This window comes from Myotis daubentonii, chromosome 3 (assembly GCF_963259705.1).
Source record: "Myotis daubentonii chromosome 3, mMyoDau2.1, whole genome shotgun sequence".
NCBI lineage: Eukaryota > Metazoa > Chordata > Mammalia > Chiroptera > Vespertilionidae > Myotis > Myotis daubentonii.
Window position 1 is genome coordinate 59,559,600 of NC_081842.1, and position 25,099 is coordinate 59,584,698.

Below are 25,099 nucleotides of genomic sequence, written 5' to 3' on the forward strand. Positions count from 1 at the left end.
GGCCTACTCTGATGACCTCATTTTAACTTGATTATCTCCAAACATGATCACATCCTGAGGTACTGATGGTTAAGACTTCAACATATGAATTTTGAGGGGACACAATTCAACCTTAAAACTGAGTTGCTAGAGTCACTTTTTCTATTGTATCTCATGTGCTCAATGTAGAAGTTTGGTAAATATGTTTTGTCTTTCCATGGACACATCCTCCTCTTTCTTGCATCTCTCTCCTGCTTTGCTGCAATCTATGGTCCCTCCTTGGAATTTATTTTGGACTCTTCATCCTACCTCCTTAAACTTCAAAGTTTTACAGGTTCCATCCTTGGCTTCTTCTCACTTTACCATCTCCCTCTAGTGATCTCACCCACAACAGGAATTTCAACTATCAGCTGTACTTATGCTAAAGACTCTTAATGTCTACTCCAGCCCATATCCCTTTCTTGAGTTTTGCCTGTATAACCACTTGTCTACTTGCACATCACTGTTCACCTGCTCCACACAATCTCAAATTCAGTATTTTAAAAAACGAACTCAACTTCTGCCCTCTCTTTACCCCTGCCCAAACCCAATCCACTTCCTATAGATTCCCTATTTGGGGGGGAAGGATGCCAACGTGTATTTAGATCTCTTCTTCCAAGTTCCACATCTGTCAAAACCAAAATCCTGTCAACTGTAGTTCTTAAAAATCTTTTAAATGCATCCTCACCTCTCTGGTCCCACCATAAGTACCCTGGTTTCATGTCCCTAACACCCATCCTTGAATTATTACAATAGTTTTCTAAATGATTTCCTTGTCACCTCAAATCAATTCTGCATTCTGCTGCCAGAGGAATTTTTAAAGCAAATTTTATCGTTATCTCTGCTTATTTATGTATGACCGCTCAAACTTAGGCTATGACTTTGGGATAATCATGACTGGATGCCTGGGCTCTGGAGGCTCCTTGTCCTGTCCCTCCCAGTTTCTACCTCATCCTCTTTTATTACTATCTGTAAGGCATCTTCTCGCAGCTATACTTGCAATTCCATCATGCACCCTATTTGTCTATTCACCCATACCTTGGATCTTTAAACCAACGTGATACCCTTCCCCATGAAGTCCACAGCTGAAGATTTATAAAAGTATCTGGGTTACCTCTTCCCTCCTGCACTAGCTCTTTGCTCCAGGATTTATCTCTGTGCCTAACCTGGTTCTTAGCTTCCTTAGCTGCACCCTCCTCTCCAGCATTTGATTTCCCATTGTGATCAGTCATTCCCTTGAAGTGGCTGGCCTTGTACATAGGCTCTGCCTGTTTCAGGTCAGCTTCCCTTGCAGCTGAGACTGGGGCTGTTCTGATGGGCTCAGAGGGTATTAACCACCTGCTTGAAAAAACCTTCCTATTGTCATAAAAAAACCTTCCTATTGCCATCGTATTGCCATCAATAGTTGTATAATCTTAGACAAATCACTTTTTCTCTAGTATTTCTAAATTCTAACAGTAATAGTAGTAAAAACAACTAATAATAATTACTGAGTAATTATCAGAACAAGGTCCTAAGCACTTTACATGGATTATCACATTAAAATCTCATAACCACCTTATAATAAGTGACAATTATGCCCGCAATAAACATAAAAAACTGAGGATTACAATTATTAAGCAACTTGTCCAAAGTCTTATAGCTAGAAAGTGGGGAAGCTGGAATTCAAACCCTAGAACTTATGTTCCAAAGTATAGCCACTTAACCACTACACTATTCTTTCTTCCAACATGCAGCTCACTCTCTAGAGCAGTGATGGCGAACCTATGACATGCGTGTCAGAGGTGACCCGCGAACTCATTTTTTTTGGTTGATTTTTCTTTGTTAAATGGCATTTAAATATATAAAATAAATATTAAAAATATAAGTGTTTGTTTTACTATGGTTGCAAATATCAAAAGATTTCTATATGTGACACGGCACCAGAGTTAAGTTAGGGTTTTTCAAAATGCTGACACACCGAGCTCAAAAGGTTTGCCATCACTGCTCTAGAGCCATGCCATCACATCCGTAAAATAAGAAAATGAGGGCTCTAGTGTCTTCTACATAGGACATCCTATGAAAACAAGCCCATTAGGATCTAGTGAATTATAGGTAAAGTTGGTATATTTGAGGAGAAGTCAAGATACAAAAACAATAAGTACAAGGAGCCAAAGCCCTAACAATGAAATTTTACAAATTATGAGTTATTGGTTTCTTTTTCTTAGATATTTAAATTTATTTTTCTGCATGCACATATAATCCAAGTTTAAAAACACAAAGTAGAAAATAAAAATTATCTATATTTCTGTATTTCTGATTAATGTGTATATACAGGTATCATGTATGTAATAAACATTCTGATTTTTTTGTTCTTAAGCTAAACATAACAAAAATTGTTCTACAATAGAATTTTTAATGATTGTATGGTATATATGGATATTCCCTAATTAACCAGTTACCTATGTTCACACACTTATTTCCAAGACTTTCCCTATTAGAAACAACGGCAAGAAAAATATTCATGTCCTAAAACTTTACAGACATTTATGTCCTTACAATAAATTCCTAAAAGTTAAACTGCTTGGCTAAAGGAAATACACACTGTAAGGGCTTTTGATATGAATCAACAGATTATTGTCCAGAAAGATATTACCATCGTCTGGTAATAAGGACATAAAATGATCCTCCCTCCTGAGAAGCCTGCCACTTTGATAAAAGAAAAATAGTATTTCACTGTTTTAATTTGTATTTCTTTTATTTCAGATAAGACTAAACATTATTTATTGGTCATTAATATTCTAAAATTTCCTGCTCATAATCAATTTTCAAGCACTTTGAAACAAAGAGAATTTAGACAGTGGCCTGTGGTTCTATCGACAGCTACAAGCAGTATTAACATAATTAAGTGGTACACTTCTGTGGCTCCACAAAAATTGTAAATTCTGAAAATATTTTTCATACATGTGTAACATTTCAAAATTCCACTGGAGGGAAAAGTAATCTTTACTTGGAAATTAAATTCTAATCTTCTGAAGAAAAAGGAGCAAAGCCATTTTCCAAACCACTAAGCACTGGGTAGATTATTTACTACTGGTCTTAGATTTTCAAAGACCAGTAGTAAATAACAACTGACCCCAGTTGCCATGATCCAAGAGAAGGGAGGTGTGACCCCTTCCAGTAAGTCACAGCCATAGGGGACTGCCAGGGCATGGAGAAACCCTGTGGTGTACAACCAACTGGCAAGAAAGATTTTAGCCCTGACCCTTATGAGCGGTGTGAGCTTTAGCCTCTTCAGCCAGTTATCTCGTTCATGAAACACAGTGATGATAGCATTTTCCTGAGAGTCACCGCAAAGATTAAAATTCAGTGAGATGACAGTAAAGTACACAGCACACCAAGCATGTTCAATGCTTAGTAGCTAATTGAATTACTCTGCTTTTTTCCATCACCTCACCCTACTCAGAATCTCCCATGGTTTATTTGTGACTCATTATCTGGGTTCTGTATTTTCTTTTTATACCTCATCTTCCTCTTCCTTTTCCTTAGCCTGTTCCTTTCTACCTTCTCTATCGCATTAACCCAGCTCCCTGTCAAACCGACGTTGGTATACACAAAATTTACTCTCTATTAGTCATGTTTATGCAGGCATTTTAAAATTTCATGATTCTTAACATCAACAACTGCAACATTGAAATATTTGAAAAACAAATTTACAAAATTAACCACTTAAAAGACAACAACAAGCAATAACAATTTGAGCAGCTCAATAATTCCCTCCTTCAAGGGGCAGTCAAATGTCTTTGATAGAAAATGTTTAAAAAGCTTCCCCGCCTTGGAACTCTGGAATCAACCTAGAGTGGATACTCCAAGAAGGGAAGAATGGCTTTGGGACTTTAGCTAATGTTTCATAGCATCCAGTGGTCGGCAACTCATTAGTCAACAGAACCAAATATCAACAGTACAACGATTGAAATTTCTTTTTGAGAGCCAAATTTTTTAAACTTAAACTATATAGGGACATTGTTATTAACTTAATTAGGGTACTCCTAAGGCTTGGGAAGAGCCCCACTCAAGGGGCCAAAGAGCCGCATGTTGCTCTCGAGCCGCAGTTTGCCGACTATGGGCATTAGACCATTCTTAATGCATATTAGCATCTTGGGCAGGAAAGAAAGAAACCACCACCTTAACCTCAGCCTGCCGCTGAAGTCACTTAATTAAAAGTTGCCTTTCAAAAATAATAAGAAAATAAGAATAAGAAGAAGAATCACTTACCATCTGAGATCCATCTTGGCTGTGTTCCCCGTTGGGCTAACGTCTGGGAATGACCCCACTTGCCTGTCTGTGTGTTCTGTGTGTGCTCGTCTGAGTTATAGTGGAAGGAGGAGCAATCAGTTCAACTCCTGTGAAAGCCTTCCTTCTCAATGACTTTCTCAATGACTGTACACCCTGTAACTTTCTTTAATAAAAGCTGTTCCTCTTTTCTGTTTTGTCAGATTTTGCTGACACTTGTGGAATTTAACCCTTTCCTTGCATGTGAATTCATTGACCTTTTCTAAATACATGTTTAAAAAATAATTAGTGGCTTGAATTCCAGATACAACTTGGAGAGAGGCAGACTAACCCCTCCGTCCCCTGCTTGAATTTCCCTAAAAAACCTAGAATAAAATAATTAAAAAGAGGAGGGGGAAAATATCTTCATCTATAAAATAGAATCAAAGAAAATTCTATAGATTTTGGTAAGACAATAAATGTGATTTATTATGCATCTGGATTGGGATTGAGCAGCTTTCCCCCTGCTGATTACCACCACTGAGATGATGGAGGATTTTAATGACCTTTGAGGGCAAGAGGGTGTCCTCCTGTGAGCGTTGCACAACCAAGCATGGCAACAAAAGCTACTGCTTTTATTATTTCATTTATACTATAGACAAAGATAAAAATGGTCAAATAGAAGATTCCTGAAATAGAGGAATATTTAAGAAAAAGCAGTATCCTAAAATTAAGAGATGCACATTTAAGGGAAACATAAAAGTCATGAAGTAGAGACTATTACCAGAAAAAAAGAAATCTTCACATATGAACTAAAAAGGGCACTATTATGGAACTCAAAGGGTTTGTCAAAACATTTATGAAGATAAATTTTAATTTAGATAATTATTGTGGAAATTTTAAATTCCAAAGACAAAAAGGGCTAAAAACAAATTTAAAAGTGGGATGACTACAGAGAAAGATAAGCTTGGCCTCTTACTCAACCCTAAATATCAGAAAAACATGAAACAATATCTATGGAAGTTTTTTTAAAATCCTCACCCAAGGATATGTTTTTATTAATTTGAGAGAAAGAGAGAAACATAGATGTGAGAGAGAAACATAGATTGGTTGCCTCCTGTATTTGTCCTGACCAGGCATAGAACCTGCAACCTAGGTATGTGCCCTGACTGGGAATCAAACCTGCCAACTGACCCACCTGGCCAGGACTCTATAAAGTTTTGAGGTAGAACATTCTCTACCCAGATAAGATTCCAGTTAAATGTAAAGTCAATATAAATGTATTACCAAAGAGACATATGAGTTTGGGGGCACACAATTTAGTCCACAACAAATACTTTTCGTATCTATTAAAGCTATCTCTTTTTATTACTTTTTTTTCAAAATCTTCTAAAGTCATAGTTACTATTCTTTCTACTTACATTCTAGAGTAATTTTTTTATTTAAAAATAAATCCTCCATTAAGTATTTTAAGAACTTATCAGTAAATTTTATAATTGTGCTATTTTCATCATCTATTCTACTTTTACACAAGCTATATATAAGACAACACATTATTATTACTTTGCTTTGGATAAACAGTTATCCTGTAGCACATTTAAATCTAAAGAAAAAATAGATTTTACTTTCATTTATTCCATTTCATTTACTCCATTATTCCATTTTAATTTTTGTGTATATCCAATTTTCTGATCTATTTCACATTCTTTGTGCCAAAAGTTCCCCCCCCCCCAGCTTTATGGAGATATAATTGACATACAACATTGCATAAGTTTAAGGTGTACAATGTGATTATTTGATACTAGAGGCCCAGTGCATGAAATTCACGCACTCGGGGGAGGGGGCGTCCTTCAGCCCGGCCTGCACCCTCTTGCAGTCTGGGAGCCCTTGGGGGATGTCTGACTGATGGCTTAGGCCCGCTCCCTGTGGGAAGCAGGCCTAAGCCATCAGTCAGACATCCTTAGTGCTGCCATGGAGGCAGGAGAGGCTCCCACCACTGCCACTGCACTCACTAGTCAGGAGCCCAGCTTCTGGCTGAGCAGCGCTCTCCCTGTGGGAGCCCACTAACCACCAGGGGGCAGCTCCTGTGTTGAGTGTCTGCCCCTGGTGGTCAGTGTACATCATAGCGACCGGTCGTTCCACTGTTTGGTCAATTTTAATATCATCCTTTTATTATATAGGATACATATATATTGCAAAATAACTACAACAGTGTTAATTAACATCTCCATCACCTCACATAAGTACCATGCCTAAAGTTTGTGGACTTTTGTTTTCTTTTGGTTTTTTATACTTCTTGCAAAGTATGTATACTGGCAGTGAATTTCATAAGTATTTGTCTGCAAAAGCATTTCTCTATCATTTATGAAAAGTATTTTTGCTGAGCAAAGAATTTGGGTTAACAGTTTTCTTCCTTTCAGCACTTTAAATATGTCAGTACATTGTCTTCTTACTGGCACAGTTTCTGGGGGGTAGGAAGTCTGCTATAATTTCTATCCTTGTCCTTCTGTAGGTAAGCTTTTTCTGTGTGTATTTTTAAGTTTTTCTTTTTTTTTTTTTAGCAGTTTGAATATTGATATAAATTGAATTATGTCTCCCCAAAGCTCATATGTTGAAGTCCTAATCCCAAGTACCCCTTTCTTATTGTAAGGGTGGGAATAATTCTCTTTTTAGCTCTGTACATCTCTGAGGTAAAACCAGAATTAATCTCTATAATTCTTCATATGCAATTTTTGGGATTTGACATATATAACTAGATACACAAGTTTGATGAAAAGAAAGTCAACATATATAATCAACTGAATTTCTATATGCCAGCCACAAAAAAAAAAAATTAATGATATGATTTACCATCAAACTATGTTAACACCTAAAAAGAAGCCCTGATGGCATATGACATTTCTACACCTGCCCTCCCCACCAAAGAAACTAAAAAAAATTATTGAAAGGAAGTGAAGAATATAAAAATACATGGAGGTACACACTAAGTTCAAAAATTGGGAGGCTCAATCATATAAAAATGGCAATCCATCCTCCCAATCCTAATTCAGATCCTACCAGATTTTTGTGGAAATTAGTAAACTGATTATAAAATGTGTGTTGAAATGCAAAAGGCTAAGTATAGTCAAGGCATTCTGAAGAAGAAAGGAACTAGTTTTGTAGAAGGATTTCTCTAGTAAATATCAAGACTTGTTATAAGGCTATAATAATTAAATGAGTGTGGTATTGGCAAAAGTGTTGGCAAATGAATAGACCAATGGAAGAGGATAGAAAATACAGAATCAGATATGCACATGTATGTACACTTGAATGTGGAAATGGGGACACTGCTGAGTAGAGAAAGGAATTAATTTTCAATAATTGGGTTTGGTCAATTGGATATCCCTATGGAAAAAAGTGAAGCTTATTTCCCTATCTCATACCTCAGTTTTATGTGGACTATAGATCTATTTTTTTTTTGTTTTTGTTTTTTTTGTTTTTTTGAAATATAAACATACTTTTTATTAACATCAAGTATTTAAATGAATGACAGACTTAGCAATGCATAGCATATAAGGCAACACTTGTAGGCTGAACATAACTAAGACTTCATATAGAAAGTATAGATCATTTCTCATGAAAATTACATCATGATTTCTTTTTTTTTTATTGCTTAAAGTATTACAAAGGGTATTACATATGTATCCATTTTATCCCCCCGCCCTAGACAGTCCCCTAGCCTCCCCTATCCCCCAGTGTCTTATGTCCATTGGTTATGCTTATATGCATGCATACAAGTCCTTTAGTTGATCTCTTACCCCCTTCCCTCCTGCCCCCCAACCCTCCCCGGCCTTCCCGCTGCAGTTTGACAATCTGTTTGAGGCAGCTCTGCCTCTGTATCTATTATTGTTCAAAAGTTTATAATGGTCTCTATTGTCCATGAATGAGTGAGATCATGTGATATTTTTCCTTTATTGACTGGCTTATTTCACTTAGCATAATGCTCTCCAGTTCCATCCATGCTGTTGCAAACGGTAAGAGTTCCTTCCTTTTTACAGCAGCATAGTATTCCATCGTGTAGATGTACCACAGTTTTCTAATCCATTCATCTACTGATGGGCACTTAGGCTGTTTCCAGATCTTAGCTATGGTGAATTGTGCTGCTATGAACATAGGGGTGCATATATCCTTTCTGATTGGTGTTTCTGGTTTCTTGGGATATATTCCTAGAAGTGGGATCACAGGGTCAAATGGGAGTTCCATTTTCAGTTTTTTAAGGAAACTCCATACTGTCTTCCATAGTGGCTGCACCAGTCTGCATTCCCACCAGCAGTGCACAAGTGGTCCTTTTTCTCCACATCCTCTCCAGCACTTGTCGTTTGTTGATTTGTTGATGATAGCCAGTCTGACAGGTGTGAGATGGTACCTCATTGCTGTTTTGATTTGCATCTCTCGGATGATTAGTGACTTTGAGCATGTTTTCATATGTCTCTTGGCTTTCTGAATGTCCTCTTTTGAAAGGTGTCTATTTAGGTCCTTTGCCCATTTTTTGATTGGATTGTTTATCTTCCTTTTGTTAAGTTGTATGAGTTCCCTATAAATTTTGGAGATTAGGCCCTTATCAGATATGTCATTGGCAAATATGTTTTCCCACACAGTGGGTTTTCTCGTTGTTTTGTTGATGGTTTCTTTTGCTGTGCAGAAGCTTTTTATTTTGATGTAGTCCCATTTGTTCATTTTTTCTTTAGTTTCAAGTGCCCTAGGAGCTGTATCAGTGAAGAAATTGCTTCGGCATATGTCTGAGATTTTCTTGCCTTTGGATTCTTCTAGAATTTTTATGGTATCCTGTCGTATATTTAAGTCCTTTATCCATTTTGAGTTTATTTTTGTGTATGGTTTAAGTTGGTGGTCTAGTTTCATTTTCTTGCATATATCTGTCCAATTTTCCCAACACCATTTATTGAAGAGACTATCTTGGCTCCATTGTATGTTCTTGCCTCCTTTGTCAAATATTAATTGAGCATATTGGTTCGGGCCGATTTCTGGGGTCTCTATTCTATTCCATTGATCTATATGCCTATTCTTGTGCCAGTACCAGGCAGTTTTGAGAACAGTGGCTTTGTAATACAACTTGATATCTGGTATTGAGATCCCACCTACTTTGTTCTTTTTCAGGATTGCTGCAGCTATTCGGGGTCTTTTTTTATTCCAGATGAATTTTTGGAGAGTTCGTTCTAGGTCTCTGAAGTATGCCGTTGGTATTTTAATGGGAAGTGCGTTGAATTTATAGATTGCTTTGGGTAGTATGGACATTTTGATGATGTTGATTCTACCAATCCATGAACACGGTATGTTCTTCCATCTGTTTATGTCTTCCTCTATATCTTTTTTCAACGTCCTGTAGTTTTCTGAGTAGAGGTCTTTTACCTCTTTAGTTAAGTTTATTCCTAGGTAGCTTAATTTTTTTGGTGCGATGGTAAACGGGGTTGTTCTTATAATCTCTCTTTCTGAGAGTTCACTATTGGTGTATAGAAATGCCTCAGATTTCTTGGGGTTAATTTTGTATCCTGCTACATTGCTAAATTCATGTATTAAGTCTAGTAGCTTTTTGATGGAGTCTCTAGGGTTTTGTGTGTATAATATCATGTCGTCTGCAAATAAGGATAGTTTTACTTCCTCTTTTCCAATTTGGATGCCTTTTATTTCTTCTTCTTGCCGAATTGCAATGGCTAACACTTCCAGTACTATGTTGAACAGGAGTGGTGAGAGGGGGCATCCCTGTCTTGTTCCTGTTCTTAGGGGAAATGGTGTTAGTTTTTGTCCATTGAGTATGATGTTGGCTGTGGGCCTGTCATATATGGCTTTTATTATGTTGAGGTATGATCCTTCTACTCCCACCTTGCTGAGAGTTTTTATCAAAAATGGGTGTTGAATTTTGTCAAATGCTTTTTCTGCATCAATTGATATGACCATGTGGTATTTTTCTTTCAATTTGTTTATGTGATGTATCACGTTTATTGATTTGCGGATATTGTACCATCCTTGCATCCCTGGGATAAATCCTACTTGGTCATGGTGTATGATCTTTCTGATGTACTGCTGGATCCGATTTGCTAAGATTTTGTTGAGGATTTTGGCATCTATGTTCATGAGGGATATTGGCCTGTAATTCTCTTTCATTGTGTTGTCTTTACCTGGTTTTGGTATTAGGGTGATGCTGGCTTCATAGAATGAGCTTGGAAGTGTTCCTTCCTCTTGAATTTTTTGTAGTAGTCTGAGGAGGATAGGTTTTAGTTCTTCCTTGAATGTTTGGTAAAACTCCCCTGTGAAGCTGTCTGGTCCTGGGCTTTTGTTTGCTGGAAGCTTTTTGTTGACTGCTTCAATTTCTTCCATAGTTATTGGCCTATTGAGATTTTTAACAATCATTTGTATTTCTGTGGGGTTTGCTGTTATTTCACCTCTATCATTCCTGATTTTGTTTATTTGGGTCCTCTCTCTTTGCTTCTTGGTGAGCCTGGCTAGAGGTTCATCAATCTTGTTTATCCTTTCAAATAACCAGCTCTTGGTTTCATTGATTTTCTGTATTTTTTCTGATCTCTATGTCATTTATTTCTGCTCTAATCTTTATTATCTTCTTCCTTCTGATCACTCTTGGGCTTTTCTAATTCTTTGAGATGTAGAGTTAGATGATTTACTACCATTTTTTCTTCTTGTTTTTTTTTTTTTTGAGATAGGCCTGTAGAGCTATAAACTTCCCTCTCAGGACTGCTTTCATTGCGTCCCATAGGTTTTGGATTTTTGTGGTTTCATTGTCATTAGTTTCCAGGATGTTTTGAATTTCTTCTTTGATCTCATTGGTAACCCAATCAATATTTAATAACATGCTATTCAGCTTCCAAGTGTTTGAGTATTTTCAGTTGTTTTTATTGTAGTTTATTTCTAATATTATGCTATCGTGGTCTGAGATGATGCTTGGTATGATTCCAATCTTCTTGAATTTGGGGAGACTTTGTTTGTGATCCAATATGTGGTCTATTTTTGAAAGTGTCTTATGAGCACTTGAGTAGAATGTATATTCTGTGGCTTTGGGGTGAAGCGTTCTGAAGATGTCAATTAAGTCCATGTGATCTAGTGAGTCATTTAGGATTGCTGTTTCTTTGGTGAGTGTTTGTCTGGAGGATTTATCCAGTGATGTCAGTGGTGTATTAAAGTCCCCTACTATGATTGTATTGTTGTCGATCTCTCCTTTGATATCTTCCAGGAGTTTTTTTTATGTATTTGGGTGCTCCTGCATTGAGTGCATATATGTTTACCAGGGTTATATCTTCTTGTTGTATTGATCCCTTTAGTATTATGAAGTGGCCTTCCTTATCTCTTGTTATGGCCTTCACTTTGAGGTCTATTTTGTCCGATATAAGTATTGCTACCCCAGCTTTCTTTTCCTTTCCATTTGCCTGAAAGATATTTTTCCATCCTTTCACTTTCAGTCTGTGTGAGTCCCTTCTAATGAGGTGGGTTTCTTGTAGACAGCAGATGTATGGGTCATGTTTTTTTATCCATTCAGCCACTCGATGTCTTTTGTTTGGAGCATTTAGTCCATTTACGTTTAAAGTTATTATTGAAAGGTACTTGTTTGTAGCCATTTCTTTTTTTGTGTGGCTGTTTTCTTTCTGAGCTTTTTATTTCTTCTTTTTATACCAGTCCCTTTAGCATTCCTTGCATTGCTGGCTTGGTGGTGACAAACTCCCTTAGCCTTTTTTTGTTATGTGGACTATAGATCTAAATGTGAAAAGCAAAATATAATGCTCCTAGAAGACAACAGAGGAGAATATCTTCATAACCCTAGAAAAGGCAAGTACTTCTTAAATAAAACACGAAAACCTTCAGGATATTCAAGGAAAATATTAATAAGTTAATTAATATAAATAATAAAAATATTAGTTTACCAAACAATATAGTTAAGAGAGCAAAAAGGCAAGCCACAAATTGAGATATTTTAACCTATATAACTACAAAAGGACCATATCCAGAATACATAAGAAACTCCTACAAATCAATAAGAATATAAAACTGAATAGAAAAATAAGCTAAAGATTCCATCAAAGCCAACAAAAGGATATTCAGAAGTTGATTTAACATACAAAAAAGTGCTCAACTTCGTTAGTCATCACAGAAATGCAAATTAAACCACAATGCAATACCGTTACACACCCACCAGTAGAGCTATAATTGAAAAGCTGCCAATTTCAAATATTGCTAAGGATGTAGAACAATTAAAACTTTCATGCACTGGTGTTGTGTAGGTAAATTTTAAAAAGTCTTTAGTATTTTCTACTAAGACTGAACATATACTTATTATACTGATAATCTATTGGTGCATAATAGCAATATTGTTCTAGTGGCTTAAAACAGTACACATATATTTTCTCACTCTGTGGAATTTGACAGTAGCTTATCTCTGTATGGTTTTCAGCTCAGGTTCTCTTATGAGTTTACAGTCAAGATGTTAGCTCCTCTAAAGATTTGATTACAGTTAGAAAATTTCCTCTCAAGATGGTTCATCCACATGACTATTGGCAGGAGGACTTAGTTCCTTACCATGTAGACCTCTCCACAGGACTGAGTGTCCTCATGATATTGCAGCTGGCTTCCCCAGGGCAGGAAAGGAAGAAGCTATAATGCCTACACTTGAGGGTCATAGATTTAAGCACCCACCCTTTTGAAGGGAGAAGGATCAAAGAATTTATGGACATATATTAAAATTACTACACATACCCTATTGACCAAACAATTTGATCCCAAGTTGTAGAAGGAAAAATGGATGAGTGTTCAAACATTTATAAGACTGTTTATAGCATCATTTGTCATAATAGCCAAATAGTAGAAACAAATCAAATGTCTATCAACAATAAAATGGATTAATAATTTGAGGTATATTCTAAGAGTGGAATACTATTCAGAAATAAAAATTAATAAACTAAACTACCAATACATGCAAAACCATAGATGAATCTAATATAATATTGAGAGAAAGAGATAAACCCCCAAAATGTATACTACATCATTTCTTTTATATAAATGTTAAAAGATACAAAATTAGTCTACAGTATAAGATGTCAGGATGGTGGTTACCTTTGGAGAGGAGAAAGGAAGGTGTGAATAAGAGGGATATGAGGGGGAGCTTCTGAAATGGTGATACTGCTACATAACTTGCCCAGAGTGGTAGTTGTAAAGGTGTGTTTTACATCATTATAGTTCATTGAGCCATACACCTCTAATTTGTACAGATTTCAGAATTATACTTCACGTTTGGAAAGTTTAGAAAGATACCAAGGGAAGAAAAAAGTATTCTGCAGGCAAAAATAAAACAGGCCTGTCTGTGTGCTAAATTTGGATGGCAAGTAGACAGTGTGTAGTATCTGTTATAGACCACATTTGGTAAGTACCATCTTTGGCAGGCCTCAAAGCATATGTATTACGATAGACTTTGGTAGTAGCATAAATCTATTCCTGTAGAATTTAGAATTGTCTCAAGTGGGTTCTGGAAAAGACCTCTGGATCATTTGATCCAGTGATTTTTCAAACCAACCTCTGTGACAGAGGCAACCCCTTTCGTACGACGTCACAAAATGCCAGAGCTTCTTTGAACACAGTATGAAAACCACGGATCTAGTCGACATTCCTTGTGTTACAAAGAGAGAAACTGAGACTTAGAGAAACTGTGTTGCTTGTCCTGCACAGCTACTTGGTGGTAATGTCCTAGATTAACTTCCATCTGATGGTTCCATGAGTCTGTTACGCTGTCTTGGTGAAGAAGCCAGAAGAGGGAAGTTACACATCTCAGGAGCGTGGGCTTTGGAGTAGAAACTCTCCTATCACTCTAGGTAGTGGCAAAGCAAAGTTACCAAAGAGAAGCTCAGATAGGAAATATGTTGGAGAATGTTCCAGTTAGGGACAACCCTGGGGAATGCCCTATTTGGTAACAAACCCTTTAACTATCCTTTCAACTCTGGCTACACATTAGAATCCCCTGGGAACTTTTAAAAAAATACTGCTTCCTGGGCCTCCCCATAGACTAATTTAACTAGGCTTTCTGGAGTGGGCTGGAAAGAACTGGATATTCTGACCTTTATTGGAGCTTTACTAAGAGGTGTGTGGACTGAGTTCATTATCTCAGAGGAGTCTGAACAGTAAATTGTTCTTGTGGTCTTGCCACAAGAGGAAGAAATACCAGAGAATAAGGACACATATGTAATACCTTAATCAATAAAGAAAAAAAAAATACTGTACATAAAAAAAAAAATGCCTGTGGTGGTAGCAGAAGTTCAGGCTCTCTACCTTTGCTTCTATGACTTCTTCTCTATGGCTTCAGTCTCAGGAATGCAGCCTCCCACTTGCCCCTGGTTTCTCTTCTTATAATGAACTATTGAGAAAACCAGATTCTTAGGCCTTACAGGACACTTGCAATTAAAGTACTTTGGTTTCATGCATGACTTTAGCAGATCATGGAGTTTCATCCATTTCCCAAAAATGACTTATATATAACATTACACTGGATGTCCTGACAGTGGGAATGTCCTGACACATACTTGGTCTGATTCCACACTTACTGCTCACTCTTTTTTTGTCTTAAAAGTATATTAAAGCCCTACCCGTTTTGGCTCAGTGGATAGAGCGTTGGCCTGCGGACTAAAGGGTCTCAGGTTCAATTCTGGCCAAGGGCACATGCCCGGGTTGCAGGCTCGATCCCTCCCAGTAGGAGGTGTGCAGGAGGCAGCCAATCAATGATTCTCTCTCATCGTTGATGTTTCTATCTCTCTATCTCTCTCTCTTCCTCTCTGAAATCAATAAAAAAACATAATATTTTAAAAAGTATATTAAATTACAAAATATGCCAAAGGTATAGAAAAGCACATAAAATAATATAACTAGTACCATTATACACTTAAGTTTAATGGATTTTACATTTTTAGTGTATTTGTTTCAGATATTAATAAAAAAGGATACACATTCAGCTAAAGTCTTCCTGACCCATTGCTCTCCTCTTTCCTCTCAGGAGTAATGACAATCTAAGATTGGGGAATCCCAGTCTCCTGGTTGTTTTTATACTTTGTTCTGCGTATATATGCATCTTCCATAATTCAATACAGGGTGTCCCCCAAAAAGGTATACACAATTCAACAGCTGATAGCTCAATTTCAAAGATGAAATGTATTTTAATGAACCTACCTTTATAATTATTCAAAGTGTATGTATACATTTTGAGGGGACACCCTATATGATACTGTTTTGGGTTTTTTTGTCATAACATTTGACAAATTTCTGTACATAGTATCTTTTAACTTCTTTATTCATTATATTTTCAATATCCATCCATGCTGTAGATGTTAATTCATTTTTTTAATATATAAGTTTTAAATTACATGCTTTTTTTTCTTTTTGTTAATCCTCATTTGAGGATATTTTTTTTATTGATTTTTAGAGAGAGTGGAAGAGAGAGGGAAAGACAGAGAGACATATTGATGTGAGAGAAACACATTGATTGGTTGCCTCCTGCACGAGCCCCCAACCAGGGCCAAGCTGGGGAGGAGCCTGCAACCAAGGTACATGCCCTTGACCAGAATCGAACCCGGGAGCCGAGGCTCCATCCACTGAGCCAAGCCGGCTAGGGATGCTAATTCATTTTAACCATGGCATATTATCTCATTCCATTGATAAGCCCCAGGTTATTTATTTATTCTTCTTGATGAAAAGTTGTTTCCCAGTTTTGCACAATTCACTTTGCCATGAGCATCCTTGCACATGTATCTGTTTGCACAGAGTGAGAACCCCTAGAAGGGAAATCACAAGGTCCTAGGATATGTGCACCTTCAATTTTATGAGGTTTTTCTCAAATTTTTCTTCAAAGTAGTTGAGGCAATTTACGCTTCTTACATCTTTACCAACACTTGGTTGGCTCCGACTTTTACATCTTAACCAATTTTCCAGATGTGAAATAGCATTTATTGTTTTAAATTTATGATTTCTGGTTACCAGTCAAGTTGGGCATCTTTTAATATCCTTAATAGTTGATCAGATTTTCTCTTATGTGAATTGCCTGTTCATCTCTCTTATCATTGGGTTGTCTCCTACTTACTTTATAGAAATTTTTAAAATCTTACTGATTATATTTCTTTTGCTTTTTAAATGCATATCAAATATCTATTTCTAGTTTGTGACTTGTTTTTTCATTTTGTATATGTTGTCTTTTGTTTGTAGAACTCTTTAATATAGTCTTATGTATGTCTTCCTTAATGAGTTATTCTTTTTGTTTTTATTTAAGAATTTACTCTTTTCTTCAAGGTCATATGAGTATTCTATCAGACATTCTTCTAAAAACTTAAATTTTTTTTTTCTTGTAACAGTTAGATTTTAATCAGTTTGAAATTTTCTTTGTGTTATAAAGAAAAGATATAGGCATACCTCCTTTTATTGTGCTTCACAGATGTTGTGTTTTTTACAAATTGAAGGCAAGACTCACTACCATCAAAAAGACACAGAAGCATGGAACAGACTGTTGAATCTCGGAGGCAGGGGTGGGTGAGTGAGAACAGATCAACCCAAAAACGTATATGCATCTATCCTAACTCATGGACATAGATAATAGTGTGGTGAAGGACAGAGGTGGGGGGCAGGGGCAGGCTAGAAGGGGTCAATGGGGAAAAAAGTATGTAATACTTTCAACAATAAAGATTTTTAAAAATGACAATAGCAGTACAATAGCCATTGGTTTGAATGAATCAAAATTATTTTAAAATGTGATTAACAGTTCTTATTTTATATAGCTATTATGGAAATTTAATGAGATAATGTATGTAAATTACATAGAACATTGCTTGGTACAATAATATATAAGTGGTGAAGGAAAAAAGATGTGTGTAAGAGACAAAGGAACATATAAAGTTAACAACCAAAAAGAGTTCACTCCAAGGGAAGCCATGGAGGTAGAAGTTCAACGGAATAAGTGATTCCCAAGAGAAAATAAGAAAATTCTTCTGCACTTGGATAAACTTTGTTAAAGTCTTTTTTTTTTTGTTCCTATAGAAGTCTCCAGCCCCTGCCAATTAGGATTTCCTAGAATATGTTCCATGGAACATCTGCCCTGAGATATGTGTGAAGAAAAAAAAAGATTTTGTGATTGAATAATGCTGTGAAATATTCCCTTGGAAATTCAAATATACACTAGCACCCTAAGGGTTTGACAAGTCCTTAAAAAATGTTTAATTTTGTTTAATCCAGCATTTCTTGAATTTATTTGATCACAGAGCCTTTTTCCCATATACTATTTATTAACATTCCATGAAACTACTGTTCCATGAAATAAACATGGAGAAATTCTGGCTTCAATGAATATTAAAATGACCTTTATACCAAAACAAGGGCTGAGGGGCATGGTTGTAGGTGTGGGAAGAAGAGTGTTCATACTTTTTTAGACTGAGATTGAAAATTTGCCTAGAACAATTCACTAAGCCAGCAACCACACAAATCCCTCAGCGTCACAAACACTCAAACACATACAATGTTCCTGGGAGTATGTGCAGGGTCTCTGGAGAGGGGAAGGAGAGCACCCCTCACTCACATTGCATCTTGCTGCTGCTGTGCTGGGATCCCACGGTGCAAGAACTAAAGGCTCCTAAAAATACTGTACCATCTGCCCTTGCCCACGACTTCCTGAATTTACTTCCCATTTTCTGGAAGAGAAGAAACTACAAGAAAAACATTTAAAGTGGAGAGGCCCAATTGTGGAACCAGTTGCCAGACCCAAGAGTGGAAGGGGAGGAGGGAAGATGGAGAGAAGGGACTGTGTAGAGACATCAATCAGATTCAGGACCAGGATAATGGGTGTGTGTGGGGGGAGGGGGGGGCGGGCGGCGGGGGTGGGGGTGGGGGGGGAGCGGGCAGGGACACCTGTAACATCAGTGAAGAGGACTCTGCAGAGCAGAGCAGGGCAGGGATACACTTAAGAGAAATAATATTGACTTCTAAGGTCAGTGCCCAGGATGGAAACTTCCTGAGGAGCAGAAACCATGTTAAATGCATCTTTATAATCCTTTTGTTGAGGAAAAGGCTGGTGGCTAGGAGGGAGGAGAACTGTGTATTATGTCAGGGAAGGGGGAGCATGATGAAAAATCCCTGATAAGGGAGAGGCTTATAAAACGGCTTGCTGTCTATTTACATTGACTACTGTATGGTGATTATCCAAATTAACATGGTTCGTTGGTTGGTTAGTTGGTTCCTAAAGGCAAAATGAGCCTTCCTCCTGTTTTCCTTTCCCCTCCCGGTGAGTCCCTGCCAAGGAAGAAGTAGGTACAAAGGATGTCCTCCGTGGCCTGCTGTGAAGAGACCTAGAAGCCCGGGGACCTCGGCAGGCTGAGGTCTGTGAGGGGCCGCTGAGCTGCGTGCAGGATGGGAGATCGTAAAAAGGAATATACCAACATTAACAAGGCCTAACTATCAGTGGTGGAGCGGGATTTACTTCCTTCCATCCATTTATGTTTTTCTAGAATAAACTTCTGTTACTTTTATCAGAATCAACAATTAAGTTTATTTCTCAGTTCATATGCTATATCTTTAGTTTCTAGAAAACCTGAATAGACACAATGTGCAAACTTCACATTAGTGTGTTTTAGCATAGAAAAAAAAAAGGTTTTCCAAGCACGTGGGAGTGAATGAAAAACATAGGAAATACTCCCCAGAAAGTTGTGTTTCAGAATTCTACAAAAAGCGGGGGATAAATTATCTAGGGGTCGAAGTTCCCGCGAACTTTGGAGAAAAGTGGTAACATTCTGCATAGGCGGGAGGGTGCGTGGCCAGAGACGCTTCGCAGGGAGGAAGAGACATACCTGGCAGCGCGCAGGCAGGGCGGGGGCAGGTAGGAAAGTTGGCCGCGGCCTCGGGGCGGGGCGGGGCGGGGCGGCGCGGGGGCGGGGGCGGGAGCGGGAGGCGGAGCCGCGGGGAGCGCCCCAGGTGGGCCTGAGCCGCGCACCTGCTGCCGCCGGCCGCCTCCGCCCGCGCCGACCGGACCGAGCCAAGCGGAGGGATCCCGCGGAGGTGCTGCGTCCTGGGGCGGCCGCTGAGGAGGAGAGGGGCCGGCATGGGCCTCGAGTTCCCCGCGCCTTGGCTGCTGCTCTTCACCTGGCTCCCAACAGGTGAGCCATGGGGGGAAAGGGTCCCACCTGGGCCCTGGGGGACTGGGAGCCGGTGCTGCCCGCTTTGCAGAGCTGGCGGCCGGCCGGGCAGCCGAGGCCTGGGCCGCGCTCAGGCGGCTCTTGGCAGCCCCGGGGCGCCAGGAGGTGCGGGACTGGATCGTTTTACCTGTGGGAACCTGTTGTTTTCCTCTCTGATGAGCCCAGGCCCTTCAGAAACAGGTGCAACTGAGAAGGGAACCTCTAGGCTGCCCCTGCTCCCGGCATTAGGCACTTCTTCACCTCCGAAACGGAATTGGTAGATGTCGTAACACCACTTTCACGTGGTGATACTTGCTTTTAGGTTTTAGATATGGTAACAGCCATATTGGTCCAGAAATGCATTTATTTCACTCCTGGGGGGATTATAATGTGTCCTCAGGTATGTACCGATGTTCGGTGTGATTGATTCAGAATATGTTTTACCAGGACTACAACATTCAGCTCTTCGCTAATCTTTTCAGGGTCACTTTTCTACTTTTTTTCTATTCACCCGCTTCTCTGACTTCCCCCTTGCTCAGTATCTCCCCTTCAGGGGTCCAACACTCACCTCTACTCATCTTCAACCTCTAGGCCAATCCCATGCCTGCTTTGGAAAGCCTGGCTTTGTGTCTGGTTTTTTATCTCTTGGGATAAGTGTGTATCTGCATGAGTGAAACCAGGTAGGAAAGGCTAGCTGACGGTGTGGGCTCTTTCAGCCCTTTTCTGTGGGGATGTAGGTGTGACCTTGCAAACCAGAGCATATCATTTCCTGTTGAATTCTGCCCCATTGTATTTTATCTTTTTTCTCCCTGTCTTTTAAGAATAACTGCCCTCTTACCTCTTTGTCAATGGTTGGTCAGCTCAGTTTGCCCACAGACCAATTTGAGTCTTGTATTTTTTGAGGGAAAAGATGTAATATGAAGGTACAGGCAGAATCCCGTTTTTACAAGCTTAATAGGACATGAAAATCACTCAGATGTAACACATTCAGGCAAGATTCTACAATAATTTAAGCTTATGCTGAGGGAAGGAGGATTGCAAAAGGGTAGAAAAACTCGAAAATTGGTATCCCTAAGGTCCTCTAGCTTACCACATTTTCTGCAGGATATAGGATCTACAAATGATGTGAAACTGACAAAACTAGATGTTGGGCACCCACAATACACAAGAAAATGGACCACACCTCACCTAGATCGACGTACCTGAAATTCCACCAGGGCAGTCATCAGTTTGACTATGAAAACAAATTCATAACAATCTCACAATCTTTACACAGTTTTCCCTTCTATGCCTGACGTATATAGCTCAAAGTCCACAGCAGGTAAGGATTTATGAAGCTGCTTGAGCTGCCTTTTTAGGAAAATAGAGGTCTGCCCCTTCCTCTATCCCTGGGCACTGCATCCCCAGAGTGCTCCTGAGCTGAAAGGGGCCAGATTTTGTAGCCAGCAGTCATCCAGGTCAATAGGATAAGAAAAGAAGCCTTACAGATAAAAATCCCACTAGGGTATAAACCCCACTCCTTAAGGCACCAGCATATTGTTTTACAAACTATTTAGTTTATATGAAGAATATTAAACAATGAACGTTTTTCTAATATTGTGATGATGACCAAAGGGTATACTCTTGTAGTAAGCACATTGCTAAATGGACAGGGACTTCAGAAAATGTTGCTCCCGGTGTTTGTGAGCCAGCCTCGCTGTGTGTGTAGCCAGGATGCTGAAGGAAAAAAGACTGCTGTGTTTGCCTGACGTTCTTTAAATGGAAGGCTACATGCATAACACATTTTAGAACCAGAGAATGCTGAATGTGAAAAGTCCTAAGTGAGCATCTAATCTCACTTTTATTTCAGAGGTGAGAAATTGAGATTTCAACTGTTTTGATTCCAACACTTTAAGGGGGAAATAGCTCTTTTAGCAGGCATTTTCCCTGAATATGTGCAGGAAAGGTCAATAAAGATACATTTAACTATTTAATGTGCATTTGGATTTTGCATCCATGATGTTGGTTAACTTACTGAACTGCTAAAAGCCTCCAGTAAACTGGGATGATCATAGCACATAGCTCATAAGGCTTTTGTGAGAATTAAATGAAATGTAGGTTTTTAAAGCACTTAATACACAGTGCCTGGAACAGAGTGAGGACTTCATAAATGTCAGCCATGATGACAGGCAGTCATGATTTAGAACCACATAAGAGTTTATAAAGCTAACTTTAAAGAAACAACTTAGGTTCCTCTACTCCTCCTCCACCTACAGCTATGAAACTGCAATTAATAGTCAAATGACTATCAGGCTAGATTTCGGAGTCTGCCTTTTGCTAGTTGTAACTTTGAAGGAATCTCCCTTCATCTAGAAAACAGGTGAAATTCTTGGCAAAACTTTTTCCTCCCCACTCCCTTCCCTTCCACCAAAAGACCAGTTCTTGTTGGGTGGATGAAGATCAAGCACAGTGTCTACAACATGGTCATCACTCAGGAAATACTGGGTCCCTCCCCACTGCCCTCACTTCTTTATTTTTAAACCAAACTTACTAAAATGTCCCTCAGATCAAACTGGTGGAGATCCGCTTCCTCTCTCACTCCCAGTACCATATACCAAAGCAGTGTTTTTCAAACGTTGTTGTTTTTTTTCACAGCTCCCAGTAAGAAATACCACTTACATTATGACATGTAAACACGTATGTAAGATTTCTAAAATAGAAACAAAAATCCTGTTACTGTGTTGGATATAAGAATAACAAATCGACATCAAATATTATGTTAATAACATTTAAATTCATAGGAAATATTCCCTAAATTAACAGTACTAAATAGAAAAATCCCATCAGATGATTTCCTCAGGGTCCACTGCAACTGGGAATATGAACTTTGGAAACCCCTCTACTAGAGTGTGTTCATTTTGTCCATCACCTTGTTCACTTCTGTTTCTAAAGAGGAGTCAACCCGATCCTCTGATTAGCATCCATGCTTCTGCCGTTGCAGAGTGTGGGCCACTAGTGAAATGATGTCAGGTTTTGGGCACTGACAAAGCCCCTGAGGTCAAGGAGTCATGGGAACTTAACCTAGGCCCTGTGCTCTGAGTTATGGTGAGATCAGTTTTCACACCTTTTTTTTTCTTTACAAAGAAATAAACTTTTATCACATGAGTAATTCTTGCTTCTTAAAACACAACATTAAGATGAAGCTAAAGTAAGTACCTGCAGCCCTTTGTATTACTGGCTGACAAGCTCTGTTATGTTCACCCAACCTCAAAGTTTATTCCTGGAATGAAAGTTCAGTTCTACCCCCAACTTCTAAAAAAGGTGTGTCATTTGTGCTTTTGTGAAAACATTTTAAGATCTTAGGATGGTGTTAACTTATAGATCCACACAGCTGTCAGCATGTAGTATTATTCTTTGGGAAATCAGACCGCTGAGTCTTAAGGGACAAGATTCTTAGCATCTAGAACTCAGAATTTTTACTCAGCGGTGTGAATGAGGGTTAGGATCCTACCGAAGACTTAATGACATCTTGATCCCTGGTGTAATAGATAGCCAAGTGGAGCTTCTCAGGGTGAGGAGCCTGTGGGTGGTGGGTGGGAGGCTGCCTCCTCAGCAGCTCCCTTGCCCCCCCCCCCGCCCCCTTGGGCCCCCTGAAATACCTCCCCAGAGTCCCAGGAGTTTGCTAAACATAAGTAGAAGTCACGCCCAGTCCCTGCCTTCCCCTCTCGGCCAGTTTTACAGATGGGGAAACCTGTGTTCAGAGAAGACACCCACCTCAGGTTGACACCATGGAGTTAACTTGAGGACTGAGATCAGAACTCTGGCACCCTCACTCTTAGTCCATGGCCCTTTCATCTGTTTCATGCCATGGTGTAGGCTTATTTTGTTTAATTAAATCCTGGAATGCAGGTATAGAAATAGATTGCCTCCTGTATGTCTAATTAAGTGCTACTTATTGAACATTTTAGAATGAGATGCCAGGTAATTGATGCACCGTCTGTCTGGGGGGTTTTTAGCCTAATACTTTACTTCCTTATTTGACATCCTTGGGGGAGAAATAAAATTGTGTGTTTTAAGAATTGGGAAGGCTCTGATCATGTCATCTTTCTCTAGTCCTTATTTCTGTATCTTCTGATGTGTAAATCTTAGGGCAAGGTAAGGTCATAGGAAAGCATTTTTGACATTTTTTTTAATTTCCCAAATCCAGTTAATTGCCAAGTTCTGTTGCTTAATCCCAGGATCTACCCTTTTTCTATTCCAAGTGACAAACCTCGAACATTAAACATCTTAAAGTTACTTGCCTCTAAACTTTAGAGTCTAAAGCTACTACCTCTCTGTCTACCCAAATGATAACTTACCTGGGTTAATTTTTCCAACCTTCACTTTAATCTTTCAAGAACCTCCACTAGATCCCCATAGCTTATAAGAGTGGGTTAAAGTTTTTTATGTGGAATTCAAGGCCTACTCATTCTTGCCTCACTAACTTGGACAGCCCTGTCCCACTACCCCCTCTTCCCTTCTTCTGTGCTTTTTATTTGGCCATACTACAAATGGTTAACTTTAACTAGTTAACTGCCATGATATTTTGAATGTAATTAAAAAAGGTCCACCGCTTTCATCTATAGACGCTTATGGCATACAAATGGTTAACCATTTATTTTCTGTACTTTTAGAGCACTTAAAATTTGTTCCAAGCACTTTGGACGGTCTTATATGAATTTATTGGTTCTTTTACTCAGCAAATGTTTAATGCATAACATTGCAATGGAATGAGATGCTGGGTCATTAACCAGTAGGCATGCTGGCAAACAAAGGCAGACATGGCCCTGGCCCCGTGGTGCTTAAAGTCTAAAGGAAACATGAGCAAATATAGAAATACAACTATGACAGGATCTATGAGAAAGATCTAGAAGGTACCACAACAACATATAGTAGATGGATTTTCCTCATTCAGGAGGCCCTCCCTGAATAAGTGATACTTGAATGGGAAACTGAGGAATCATCATTTCAAACTAAAGGAATAGCATGTGCAAGACTGCTAGATAGGAGCTCAGTGAGTGAGGGGAGAGAAGAATGTTAACATGAGTGGAGGAAGTCACAGGGTGTATGGTGGAAATGGGGCTTGGTAGGAAGATTTGTGTTTATCCTAAGAACAGTGGACAGCTTTTGGAGATTTTTTAAAGAGAAGGAGTTGGGAGACTGACAACAGTGTGGAATCCACATGGCTGAGAACCAGAGTATGAGCAGATACCAGTAAAGCTGAGGCAAGGACTGGCCAGAAGTGATGGTAGCTCTTACTAGGGTGGGAGTGAGGATGGACAGAGAGATTCCAGAAATACTTTGGAGATATATAAGCCCAATTCGATAATAGATTATATAGGGAGAGTGAGGGAGAAAGATGTCAAGGATGACTCCTAGTTTTCAGTGTTGCCCATCACTAAGATGGGAAACATTGAAGAGGCCCGGATTTGTATGGAAAGATGATGATTTACATTTGGGGCTTGATTTAGACTTTGAAACAACCAAGAAGACCTAGAAGGAGTATTTGGGTCCATGTGCCTGTCTTGTACCTTTTTGTACAGTAGTAGGATTTGACATTCAAAGCTCTACTGGTATCAATTTCTGAACAACCCTATAAAATTTAACCATGAAGTATCTTGTTTAGG

General features: G+C 38.8%; 2 protein-coding genes across 5 annotated transcripts in view; one reads left to right on the top strand and one right to left on the bottom strand.

The window, feature by feature from the left end:
• CD86 (CD86 molecule) overlaps window positions 1-4,409 on the bottom strand; it is an 87,191-nt gene extending 82,782 nt beyond the window's left edge. The window contains exon 1 of the mRNA XM_059687686.1: window positions 4,273-4,409. Coding sequence (XP_059543669.1) covers window positions 4,273-4,286 — 14 coding nt within the window. The 5' untranslated portion in view covers window positions 4,287-4,409. The remainder of the gene's footprint in view (window positions 1-4,272) is intronic.
• Window positions 4,410-19,333: 14,924 nt separating this feature from the next.
• ILDR1 (immunoglobulin like domain containing receptor 1) overlaps window positions 19,334-25,099 on the top strand; it is a 36,326-nt gene continuing 30,560 nt past the window's right edge. For 2 of the 4 annotated variants that reach the window (XM_059687693.1, XM_059687694.1), the window contains exon 1: window positions 19,359-19,436. In XM_059687693.1, coding sequence (XP_059543676.1) covers window positions 19,382-19,436 — 55 coding nt within the window. In that variant the 5' untranslated portion in view covers window positions 19,359-19,381. Of the gene's footprint in view, window positions 19,437-25,099 lie in introns of all 4 variants that reach the window. The other 2 variants (XM_059687698.1, XM_059687696.1) reach the window with 2 other exon arrangements.